The sequence below is a fragment of the Leucopleurus acutus genome (genome assembly GCF_964270905.1).
Source record: "Leucopleurus acutus genome assembly, chromosome: 2".
NCBI classification, from domain to species: Eukaryota; Metazoa; Chordata; class Mammalia; order Artiodactyla; family Delphinidae; genus Leucopleurus; species Leucopleurus acutus.
The window spans coordinates 126280247-126293440 of NC_139143.1; the positions used below are offsets into that span (position 1 = coordinate 126280247).

At 36.5% G+C, this 13194-nt stretch overlaps 1 protein-coding gene across 1 annotated transcript in view; it reads left to right on the forward strand.

Annotated features, from left to right (window-relative positions):
* PIGK (phosphatidylinositol glycan anchor biosynthesis class K) overlaps window positions 1–13194 on the forward strand; it is a 143963-nt gene that overhangs the window by 99787 nt on the left and 30982 nt on the right. Inside the window, exon 10 of the mRNA XM_082863410.1 lies at window positions 5101–5185. Within this exon, the coding sequence (XP_082719536.1) occupies window positions 5101–5185 (85 nt within the window). The remainder of the gene's footprint in view (window positions 1–5100; window positions 5186–13194) is intronic.

Here is a 13194-nt window from a genome sequence, read left to right on the forward strand (position 1 = left end):
CTCTATCTCGTTTAATGTATCATTTAAAGCTTGTGTTTCCTTATTTATTTTCATTTTGGATGATCTGTCCATTGGTGAAAGTGGGGTGTTAAAGTCCCCTACTATGAATGTGTTACTGTCGATTTCCCCTTTTATGGTTGTCAGTATTTGCCTTATGTATTGAGGTGCACCTATGTTGGGTGCATAAATATTTACAATTGTTATATCTTCCTCTTGGATTGATCCCTTGATCATTATGTAGTGTCCTTCTTTGTCTCTTCTAATAGTCTTTGTTTTAAAGTCTATTTTGTCTGATATGAGAATTGCTACTCCAGCTTTCTTTTGGTTTCCACTTGCATGAAATACCTTTTTCCATCCCCTTACTTTCAGTCTGTATGTGTCTCTAGGTCTGAAGTGGGTCTCTTGTAGACAGCAAATATATGGGTCTTGTTTTTGTATCCATTCAGCCAATCTGTGTCTTTTGGTGGGAGCATTTAGTCCATTTACATTTAAGGTAATTATCGATATGTGTGTTCCTATTCCCATTTTCTTCATTGTTTTGGGTTTGTTATTGTAGGTCCTTTCCTTCTTTTGTGTTTCTTGCCTAGAGAAGTTCCTTTAGCAGTTGTTGTAGAGCTGGTTTGGTGGTGCTGAACTCTCTCAGCTTTTGCTTGTCTGTAAAGGTTTTAATTTCTCCATCAAATCTGAATGAGATCCTTGCTGGGTAGAGTAATCTTGGTTGCAGGTTTTTCTCCTTCAACACTTTCAATATGTCCTGCCACTCCCTTCTGGCTTGCAGAGTTTCTGCTGAAAGATCAGCTGTTCACCTTATGGGGATTCCCTTGTGTGTTATTTGTTGTTTTTCCCTTGCTGCTTTTAATATGTTTTCTTTGTATTTAATTTTTGACAGTTTGATTAATATGTGTCTTGGCGTATTTCTCCTTGGATTTATCCTGTATGGGACTCTCTGTGCTTCCTGGACTTGATTAACTATTTCCTTTCCCATGTTAGGGAAGTTTTCAACTATAATCTCTTCAAATATTTTCTCAGTCCCTTTCTTTTTCTCTTCTTCTTCTGGAACCCCTATAATTCGAATGTTGGTGCGTTTAATGTTGTCCCAGAGGTCTCTGAGACTGTCCTCAGTTCTTTTCATTCTTTTTTCTTTATTCTGCTCTGCAGTAGTTATTTCCACTATTTTATCTTCCAGGTCACTTATCCGTTCTTCTGCCTCAGTTATTCTGCTATTGATCCCATCTAGAGTACTTTTAATTTCATTTATTGTGTTGTTCATCGTTGCTTGTTTCATCTTTAGTTCTTCTAGGTCCTTGTTAACTGATTCTTGCAATTTGTCCATTCTATTGTCCATTCTATCTCCAAGATTTCGGATCAACCTTACTATCATTATTCTGAATTCTTTTTCAGGTAGACTGCCTATTTCCTCTTCATTTGTTAGGTCTGGTGGGTTTTTATCTTGCTCCTTCATCTGCTGTGTGTTTTTCTGTCTTCTCATTTTGCTTATCTTACTGTGTTTGGGGTCTCCTTTTTTTTTTTTTTTTTTTGCAGGCTGAAGGTTCGTAGTTCCTGTTGTTTTTTGACTCTGTCCCCAGTGGCTAAGGTTGGTTCAGTGGGTTGTGTAGGCTTCCTGGTGTAGGGTACTAGTGCCTGTGTTCTGGTGTATGAGGCTGGATCTTGTCTTTCTGGTGGGCAGGTCCACGTCTGGTGGTGTGTTTTGGGGTGTCTGTAGACTTATTATGATTTTGGGCAGCCTCTCTGCTAATGGGTGGGGTTGTGTTCCTGTCTTGCTAGTTGTTTGGCATAGGATGTCCAGCACTGTAGCTTGCTGGTCGTTGAGTGAAGCTGGGTGCTGGCGTTGAGATGGAGATCTCTCGGAGATTTTTGCTGTTTGATATTATGTGCAGCTGGGAGGCCTCTTGTGGACCAGTGTCCTGAAGTTGGCTCTCCCACCTCAGAGGCACAGCACTGAGTCCTGGCTGCAGCCCCAAGAGCCTTTCATCCACAGGGCTCCTTAATTTGGGATGATTCGTTGTCTATTCAGGTATTCCACAGATGCAGGGTATATCAAGTTGATTGTGGAGCTTTAATCCGCTGCTTCTGAGGCTGCTGGAAGAGATTTCCCTTTCTCTTCTTTGTTCTCACAGCTCCCAGGGGCTCAGCTTTGGATTTGGCCCCGCCTGTGCGTGTAGGTCGCCGGAGGGCGTCTGTTCTTTGCTCAGACAGGACGGGGTTAAAGGAGCCGCTGATTCGGAGGCTCTGGCTCACCCAGGCCGGGGGGGTAGGGAGGGTCACGGAGTGCAGGGCGGGCCTGCAGCGGCAGAGGCCGGCGTGACGCTGCAGCCTGAGGCGCGCCGTGCGCTCTCCCGGGGGAGCCGTCCCCGGATCCCGGGACCCCGGCAGCGGCGGGCTGCACAGGCTCCCCGGAAGGGCGTGTGGCTAGTGACCTGCGCTCGCACACAGGCCTCCTGGCGGCGGCAGCAGCGGCCTTAGCGTCCCATGTCCGTCTCTGGGCTCCGCACTCTTAGCCGCGGCTCGCGCCCGTCTCCGGAGCTCTCCCAAGCAGCGTTCCCAATCCCCCCTCCTCGTGCACCAGGAAACAAAGAGGGACGTAAAAGTCTCTTGCCTCTTCGGCAGGTCCAGACCCCTCCCCAGACTCTCTCCCGGCCAGCCGCGGAGCACCAACGCCCTGCAGGCTGTGTTCACGCCGCCAACCTCAGTCCTCTCCCGGCGCTCCGACAAAAGCCGGAGCCTCAGCTCCCAGTCCCGCCCGCCCCGGCGGGCAAGCAGACAAGCCTCTCGGCTGGTGAGTGCCGGTCGGCGCGATCCTCTGCGCTGGAATCTCTCCGCTTTGCCCTCCGCACCCCTGTTGCTGTGCTCTCCTCCGCGGCTCCCAAGCTCCCCCACTCCGCCTCCCGAAGTCTCCACCCGCGAAGGGGCTCCTAGTGTGTGGACACTTTTCCTCCTTCACAGCTCTCTCCCGCTGGTGCAGGGCCCGTCCCTATTGTTTTGTCTCTGTTTAGTTTTTTCTTTTGCCCTAACCAGGTACGTGGGGGGTTCCTTGCCTTTTGGGAGGTCTGAGGTCTTCTGCCAGCGTTCAGTAGGTGCTCCGTAGGAGTTGTTCCACGCGTAGATGTATTTCTGGTGTATCTGTGGAGAGGAAGGTGATCTCCGCGTCTTACTCTTCCGCCATCTTCCCGGAACTCTATTTTATTTTTAATTGTGGTAATATATACTGTATTAGCTTGCCAGGGCTGCCATAACAAAGTACCACAGACTGAGTGGCTTAAACAACGGAAATTTATTTCCTCACAATTATGGAATCTAGAAGTCCAAGGTCAAGGTGCTGGCAGGATTGTTTTCTTATAAGGCCTCTCTTGTTGACTTATAGATGGTCAAATCTTCTCCTGGTGTCTTCACATGGTCTTTACTTTGTCTTTCTCTGCATCCTAGCTTCTTGTAAGGACACTGTCATATTGGGTTAGGACCTACCCTAATTACCTCATTTAACCTTAATCATCTTTTTAAAGATCCTGTCTCCAATTACAGTCACATTCTGAGGTACTCAACGTTAGGGCTTCAACGTATGAATTTTGAGGGGACACAGTTCAGCCCACAGCATATACAAAACATAAAATTGACCATTTAAACCCTTTTAAAGTATGCAGTTCAGTGGCATTAAGTATGTTAACATTATCCTGTAACCATCACCACCAACTATCTCCAGAATTTTTATCACCTTTTAATACTGAAATTGTACCCATTAAACAGTAATTCCCCTTTCTCCCCTCCTTTGCCCCTGGAAACCACTGTTCTACTTTCTGTCTATATAAAACAATGTTTTAAGACAGTTTTTTTCATCATTAGTGAGAGTCTTCAAAGTTCCCCCAAATTAATTATTTTTATGCTAATCTGCAAAGTATGCACAAACTTTTACCTAGCTAAAAGGTTTCTTATACTCTTATATACAAAATTTTGTGCTTATTTGTATATCTGCCTTTTTACTGGGGGAGATTCCGTATTTCTCATCATCAGATTCTTAACTACAGCCCTGGAGACTTATACTAGTCTTGTTTTATTATTTTTCAAGATAATTCAATGTTTCAATTTTTAAATTTGATTTTAAGTTGATAAGGTGATGTGTAGTTTACAGTAATAAAAGGTAAGTGAAAGTTTAAATGTGTTTCGGTCTTATTGTTTTGTAATCTAATGAATCTAATGTTTATTTGCTATTTTGAAAAGGGTCAATACTTTTTTCAGAATATTTTTTCTAATTCTCTTCATTTGGGGGAGATTTTATTTTTTATTCCTACTCTGCACTTTACTGTTTTATACCCTGTTAGGTATGTGTTGTATCAACTCTGCATCTCATTGTAAATATAGATATTAAAGAAAATATTTTCCATGTAGAATAACCTCTCAGAATTATTGTTGTCTTCGCTTTATTCATACATTCATTCAGCAAACATTTATTGAGTATAATATGGTAAACATTGGATATACAAAGAAGAATAAGACATAATTTTTGTCTTCAAGGAGGTAAAAAAATGTACCTAGATGCATCTAAATAAATTATTATATTTGAAAGAAGAGTAAAGAAAGAAGGAGTTGTGGTTGGTCCAAACAGGAAACACAGTGGAGAAACTCAGAATCATGGAGATGCCAAGCCCACGGGCAGGTGACCACTAGTTGGAATGGCTGAAACTATTGACTTGGATGAAGAGAAGGAGTTGCTGGAGATGAGGCTTGAATGGTTGGAGCCAGGTTTAGAAAACCTTTATTTAAATACTATGATAAAAAGCATATGCAGTGAACATGGAGTTCTTAAACATTTTTAAGTCTCAGAGTGAAAAACAGAATCTGAGACTATTAGGTGATGTTAGCTACTTTTATTAAATAGTAATTAAATGCAATCTGAATGTATTCATGGTTATGTCATTTAAAAATTGTCATTAGGTGTTTTTTCATAGATTATTGACAAATACTGCTTATTTCAGAATCTCATATTGATATATATTTTTAATATATTTCATATTTGGCATATTTAAACATTTGGCATATTTAAAAATAATATTTACCTTGGCTTTGTGTTTCTTAATTTTTTTCCAGCTATAAGAAAGACCTGATGGATGAGGAACTAATGGAACCTCTGAAATATGCTGAACAACTTCCTGTAGCTCAGATAATACACCAGGTTTGCTTTCCATTTTGTTCTTTTGAAAGAAACAATAATTTTAATCTCTGAAAAGCAATTGCTTTTGTTAGGTTTTTCAGAATCAGTGTGCTATAGCTGAAAGGTATTCCAGGCCGCCTAGCCCTATTTAGACTCCACCTATTACAGTTGGAAATCTCATTCAAAGCACAATATTAAAAGGCTACTTGCTGTGTAACAGTAGAATTCTTGCTTGTATAAAATACAGGGTAGAATCAGAATTATCTTTTGCGCATTACTTAACAAGTGTTAATTTCAGAGAACGCTCATTTGCACCATTGTATATGGTACTTGTTAGTGACAAAGAAAAAGTTGAAAAAATATCATTTGGTATAATTTTTTTGAGTAGCTAAAATGAAAAAGCAGTCTCTCCCTACTTCCTCTGCCCCACCCCATTATCACCTCTTGTAAAGTATAATTCTAAATGTCATGTGGGTAATTTTTTCATTTCCAATTTTAATGACTCTATCATCCCTTTTACATAACTGTAATCTTAAAGAAGGCAGTGTGGTAAGTTTTTAAACTTAGATTTGGTACTGTAATTTTGACAGCATATAAAGTCTGCCCTGCTGGACTAGAATCGAAGAATTTTAAAAGTGATCTGTTGGTGAGAGTTATGGCCTTTAGACTTACCAGATTTTTCGGAGGCTATAGATTATGGGAAATATTAAAAGCCCTTAAATGTCAGAATTTCATGAATGTTAATTATTATTATGAGTTTTTCCTTATGTCTTTGCCAATCAAAAGAATTTTTATTTAGCAGATATGGATTGATTAGAAGTTCCAGGTTGAGTTTATTAAAAGAAACAGGCTTTTACTTTAAAATGTTGGCTATATAGATCTTTTCATTGACATTAAAATTGAATATTAAAATTCTATGAGAAATTACCAAAAATGGTAAGAAATTTGCCCCTTTTGGTAGCCTATCTGTGGTTGGTAATCAGGTCCAGTTATATGTCAGGAATTCCCTGGTGTTGTCAGAGCTTAAATGACCTAACAGGCTGCAAATGTCACATTTAAAATTCTGTCTTCATGCCTGACTCTCAGCATGAATGAATTAAACAGCAGAGCAGGCAGCAAGTCAGTATGTTCTTAATAGTCAGAGTGAGCAATGAAACAGTTTGTGGTTTGTTCAGAATAGGTAAATAGAATCTGCCCAGAACAGTTCACCTAGAATAAAATCTGAAATAGGAAACAAGAGTTAACCTTTAAGATGGTTGACCAGATGAAATGTCAGTCATATTTTTACAGCTTGAGTGAACCAATAAACTGTGGTTTATGTAAGAGCTGCATTTTGCTATTATATACTATATAAATTCAAAGATGAAAATCTTTGACCCTGGTGAAAATTTTTATGATGATATTCTTGGCATTATAAGAAGCTATATTAATTTTAACACTGAATTATTAAACATTATAATGAAATTTTTGTAGTAACTGAATTTATAAAATTTTAATTTTAAGATACATGATAGAAATTTATTTTTTTTATTGAATAAAATTAATTTTATTCTCAGGAGGTAATCAGGAAAGATCATTGTTAAACCAGACTCTTATAATCTGTTCCTCTTGTTATGTTCCTTTATTGACAGTACTACAACTTTGGAACTGTTACCATTGTCTGTCCAAGTGATGTTTAAGAAACATATGAGTTATGTTGCTAGAAGTTTACTTATAAGTGGATTATTTGAAAGTGGTTTTTTCCCCTAAGAGAATAGTAATAATACATGTAATAATTAGGTTCAGCCAATCCCACAAAACTTTTAAATATGTAATATATTTAAATTATAGCATTATTGTAGTATATATCTAAGCTCCACCTATAATAATAGTATGTTTTTATACTATAAGTAAATATCTTTTCTTCTAATCTTGAATCATGCTTTACCTATGCCTGTTTTGGAGCATGTGTCATTTTTATTTGAAATAATGTTATTTATTCACATGTCTTATAGATATATTTGATTGTCTTTCTGGATGTCCTTGATTTCTTGATATTCTTTTCAGCATCTAGCCTTGTGCCATGTATGTATATATCTGAATGGATGGATATATATATTTAATGGTATAGTGAGAGCCAGATTATCTTTTTTCCCTACTACCCAGCCATCAGAAGCTGGGGCCTCTCACTGGTGGCACAGTTTAGGAGCTGAAGGAGAGAAGGAACAGGGTCAGAGGCTGTAACATGAGGAGCAACTTGAGAAATAGCAGAGAGAGAGGAATGTATCTCAGTCATTTGAGTAATTAATTTCTTGTGTATGTTACTTAAATGGCATTTTACAATGAGGAGGTAGGCAAGATTTCAGTATTACCATTTCATATTGCCAAATTATTTACCTCTTTTTAGGGGTCCTAGCAACATGATTGCACATCTAGGAAACCCAAGACACTCAAGTTACAAACAGTAGAATTAATAAGAGAATCTGGTGAGATAGCCAGCTATAAGATGAATAAAACTGGTAGCTTCTCTATATATGCAATAACTACACAGGATGGAAATGGGAAAAATGTTCTTTTTTAAAAAAAATAAATTTATTTATTTATTTATGGCTGTGTTCGGTCTTTGTTGCTGTGCACGGGCTTTCTCTAGTTGCGGTGAGCGGGTGCTATTCTTAATTGCGGTGTGCTGGCTTCTCATTGCAGTGGCTTCTCTTTTTGAGGAGCACGGGTTCTAGGCGCGCGGGCTTCAGTAGTTGTGGCATGCGGACTTAGTAGTTGTGGCTCACGGGCTGTAGAGCGCAGGCTCAGTAGTTGTTGCGCAGGGGCTTAGGTGCTCTGCGGCATGTGGGATCTTCCCGGACCAGGGCTTGAACCTGTGTTCCCTGCACTGGCAGGCAGATTCTTAACCACTGCGCCACCAAAGGAGTCCCAAGATGGGAAAAATTTTCTTTCACAATGAAAGGAACTATAAAATACTTAGGAGTAAATTTATCAAGTAAACCATAGGCCCTGTAGTGTAAGAATTGTGGAAACATACTGTGTTTCATAAGCAGAAAGTTATACCAAATATTTGATGGGGCAGGGAACTTAATATCATAAAAGTATCATTTCTCCCAAATTAGCAGTTCTAATTAGAATAGAAGCAAGTTTTTTTTTTAATGTTAGAAAACAAAAATGACCACATAGTTCATGTGGAAGAACAAATATCCAGTAATAGCCAAAGAAGGTATGTAAAAAGAGAGAAAACACAGCCACTAGAATTATATAGTTATGTATGGACAAAGGAATAGACAAATGGATTAATGGAATACAATGAAAGAGTGGATTTCAAACTTTATTTATTATAATTGACAATAAGAAATACATTTTACATACATAATGACCCTTGATATATATGTTTGTATGTGTATGTTAAAAATCAGAAATAAAAGTATTATGAAACATTAGCCCTTATTACATATGATGCACACTATTTTCTTTTTCTATTTTTTAAATGGCAAATAAAACATACTAAATTGATTTCAAAAGCAACAAATATTCCTGATCCGTGGCTTGAAAAACACTAGAACAGAGAATCCAGAGAAAAAAATTTATTATGTTTGATCATTAGATATATGATTAAGATGATTTGTATTTCAGTAGGAAAACAGTTACACTTCTATTTCATACTATGTAATACAAAGTAAATTTTGTGTAAAGACTTAAAGTAAAATAAATAAATAAAATATTTAGAAGAAAGTTTAGGCAACTGCATTTTTAATCTAGAAGTAGGGAAGAACTTCTTAAAGAACACACAAATGCGGAAGATATGTTCAGCACCATAAAAATTCAATATTTTATATAACACAAGATACCACAATGTTAAAAGTCTAATGTTAGAATCAAGACAAAACGTTTACAAAGAAACAGTAGTAAATTGGTTAATATCTAAAATATACACAGAATTCTTAGAAGTTTATAAAAAACAACTCAGAAAAAAAAGAGATGAAAAACATTTTAGAAAAAAAAAAAAACAAAGAGGTGAAAAGCAGTTCAGAAAAAAAAAGACAAAGAGATGAAAAGCAGTTCAGAAAAGAGCAAACTTAAATGGCCAATGAATGAAAAGAAAGCCTAAAACTCAGTAAGGAAGTGCACATTACCAATTCAGTAAAATTATTATATGCCCTTCAAATTGGCAGAAATTAAAATCACACTTTGGAAAACAGTTTGGCAGTTCCTCAAAAGGTTAAACATAGATTTACCATGTGACCCATTGATTCCAACCTAAGTATATAAAAACATGCATCCACATAGAAACTTGTACATGAATGATCATCGCAACATTATTCATAATAGCCAATAATTGGAAACAACACAAGTGTCCATCAACTAATGGATGAATAAAATATAGTACCTCCATACAGTGGACCATTATTCAGTGATAAAAGGGAATGAAGTACCGATACATACTACAACATGGTGAACCTTGAAAACAAACAGTGTGTTAAGTTAAAGTCTGTCATAAAAGACCACACATTGTATGGTTCAATTCGTGTGAAATGTCCAGAATAGGCAAATCTACAGAGACAGAAAGTAGATTAGTGATTGTCTAAGACTAGGATGAGGTGGGGGAAAGAGGAATGACTTCTAAATGGGTATAGGGTTTCTTTTCTTTGAGTGATAAAAATGTTCTAAACTTGGTGGTGATCATTGTGTAGCTCTGTGAATATACTAAAACCATTGAACTGTACACTTTAAAAGGGTGAATTTCATAGTGTATTAATTATATTTCAATCAAAATGTTTTAAAAATTAAAATCACCCATTTCTGGCAGAGATGCTAGGAGAAAGATACTTGTATACCTTCTTGGTAGATATCTGAATTATTCCTACCTTTTTAAAAGGCCATCTTGCAACATCTACTCACATTTAATATATATACCCTTCAACCCAATGGTTCCACTTGTGAGAATATATATGAATATATATATATATATAGAATATATATATAGATATATATTGAATATATATATAGATATATATTGAATATATATATTGATATATATAATATATTGAATATATATTGAATATATTGAATATATATATATATTCATATATGAATATATGAATAAAAGTACTAACATATAAGAATCTCAGTGCAATGATAATTTATAGCAGCATTACTTGTGGCCACAACAAATTGGAAACGATGTGAATGCCCCTCAGCACAGTTGATATATAGTGCGTACGATTTTCAGAAGCCACAAATCAGTAGAGCAAATACATGTTTTTCCATATTTTCTTATAATTGCACTTTTTTTTTTATCAACTAACCTCTTATCCCTCCTCCTCTTTCTGCCTAATGGTAGAAAATGTAGTCACTTTCACCTAATATTTTCTCCCTCTTCCACTCCTTCCTGGGATGATGGAATCACAGCTTAGGTAGTAGGGGGTAGTTGACGTGGCTTCATGGCACTGAGAGATTCATGGTGTTCCTCCACTGAGATATACTGTAATATTGTATAGTTTTGGATTGGCATCTACCTCTTCTGATAATTGCTGAGTTGGCCATGTGCACGGCACATCTGTTAATATTTTACACACCATCTCTTCACATAGTTGCATAGCTCTAGTAATGTTGGAGGAAGAGAACAGAGTACGCAATGAGAAAGGCCAGCTTCTCATTTGCTGTCATTCCTTCTCTATCCACTTCCTCTATTCTCTATCCTCTTCTGTCTTCTGACTTTCTCACTTTTCTTTCTTGTCCCTTTCCCCCATTTTCCTCTATTTTGTTCTCATAAGCTAAAGTTATATGAATTCTTTCCCCATGTTGGTGAGTGTTGTTAGTATTTTCATTGGAAAGTGAATTAAGTACAGTGTCTGATACATAGTACACACTGGATAAATATGGAGACCTTTGTTGAGTTTAGGGATCTGGCATGCTGACAGAAAAGAGAGTTAAGAGTTCTCTAAAGGTCACAAAGAACTTGTGGCAGACCTGTTTATGATACTCAGGTTCCTTTCATAGCCAACAGTGGTGGCGTTTATTAAACATCTTGGAGGAGGTGTGCAGATCGTAGGGTTCATTATACTAACAATTCAGGCAACCTAGTGGTCTTGCAGCAACACAGCAAAAGCATAAACTGCATGGAAAGGCATAACTTGCAGCTACTGATGAAGGGAGCATCACTTCACATGAAAGTGCAACTATTCCTTTTAAGGATACATCAAGTTAGGACGTAGAATATTACTGGGAAGGCAGGTACAGAACTATCTTACTGAGACAGGTATGGAGAGAAGTGTATGATTTTCCCATATAAGTAATTTTACATTTACTTCAGACATGTTAATTTTAAAATTAAGCCACTTTAAAAAATAGCTTAAATTTACTCTTAAGATTTGAAATATGTGACTATACTGTGGTCTTTTGTGGTAAGTTGGTATTTTTTCTTCTTTGTGAAAAGAATTGCATGCAGATAGGTCAGAAAACTTTTCCCTTTTTTTTAATTAGTAGGCTCATTTTACTTTAATTTGTAAACATAAAAAGTTGATAAGCACCATGTAGAATTTATTGAATTATAAAATGGTGACAACTAGGGATTTAAAAAAATAACCAGACACAAGTCTTTTAAAAAGAGAAATTAGTATGTAGTTAAGAGTAGTATATTAGTCTCAAATACAGATGTTACTTAAACTTCCTTTTTAAAAAATTAAAATATTTTAGAAATGTACTGAAAAATGAAAAGGTCAGTAATAAATGTATAATTTATCATAACAGTTTTCCTTTAGTGTCATCTAGTTAAGCATGTGTTTTATTTTTTAAAATTTTGTGTCAAGAATCAATTTTAGTTAGCTCTGGCAGATATTAAAATGTTTAGGCTTGTACTGTTTAGATATACAAAGTGCCACTGATACAAAAATGTAGGTAAGTCTTATGTGCAGAATAGATAGTACAAATCACCTAGCTAGCCTAGAAACCCCGGTATGTATATGGATTATATAAATGATAAAGATCACATCACAGATCAGTGAGAAATTAAAGGATTATTCAATAAATAATGCTGGGACAATTAATTAAGTATTTGCAGGGGGCAGGGAAGACTTGATTCTTGCTTTATAACATGTGGAAAAAAGTAAATTCTAATTGGATTATAGATCAATGCAAAAAATGGAAAATATCAAAACTATACATTGGTAAATATTTGTTGGAAAGGAATTTCTAAGCATGAAAATAATGGCAAAAACTTCAAGGAAAATTGATATATTTTACTTTGTACAAATGTAAAGCGTACATCAAAACAAAAAGGCAAATATCAAAGTGGAAAACTATTTTCCTCACAGAATTAACATCTTTACATATAAAGAGCTTTTACAAAGAGATAAGGAAAAAACTTAACTCTTCAGTGGAAAAGGAGCAAAGAACATGTACAGACATGCCTCAAAAGTTGAAATAAAGATGGCTAATAAACTGATGAAAACATGTTAATATTCATTAATGATTTAAGAATTATTCATTTCAACCATAAAGTACCATTTAAAAAAATCTCTTAGATTAGCAAAGATATGAAAAGTAATAATACTCAGTAACAACAAAACACATGCACTGCTGGAGAGGAGTGTAAATTAGTACAAAGTGAGGACAGTGTGGTAATTTGTACCAAAATTTGTAAATATGTTTATGAACTATTTAGACATGACTGATTGAATACACATTTATTCTCCTTCCTGAAAAGCCCTACTAAAGTGACAGTAAAGACATAAAAATATATAAATCCCATAAGACAAAGAAAATGGAAGAGGAGAGAATAGCAGAAAAATTGGAAGAAGAAATTGGAAGAAAAATGGAAGAAGAAAAATTGTTGAAAAATTGGAAGAAGAAAAATAGTTGAACAAATGGTAACCAACTTGGCAGAGTGCACAAGCTGCACCCTAACTTCCATCATGGGGGAGATCTGTAAGAACAAGCCATTTGTACTGCAGAACCTTGGGAAAGCAGGCACCAGGCACCTCAAAGGTTGCGTGCAAAGAGAACTCCCAGTGTCCTCCTGTTTAGTTCTCAAAACACTGGCATCC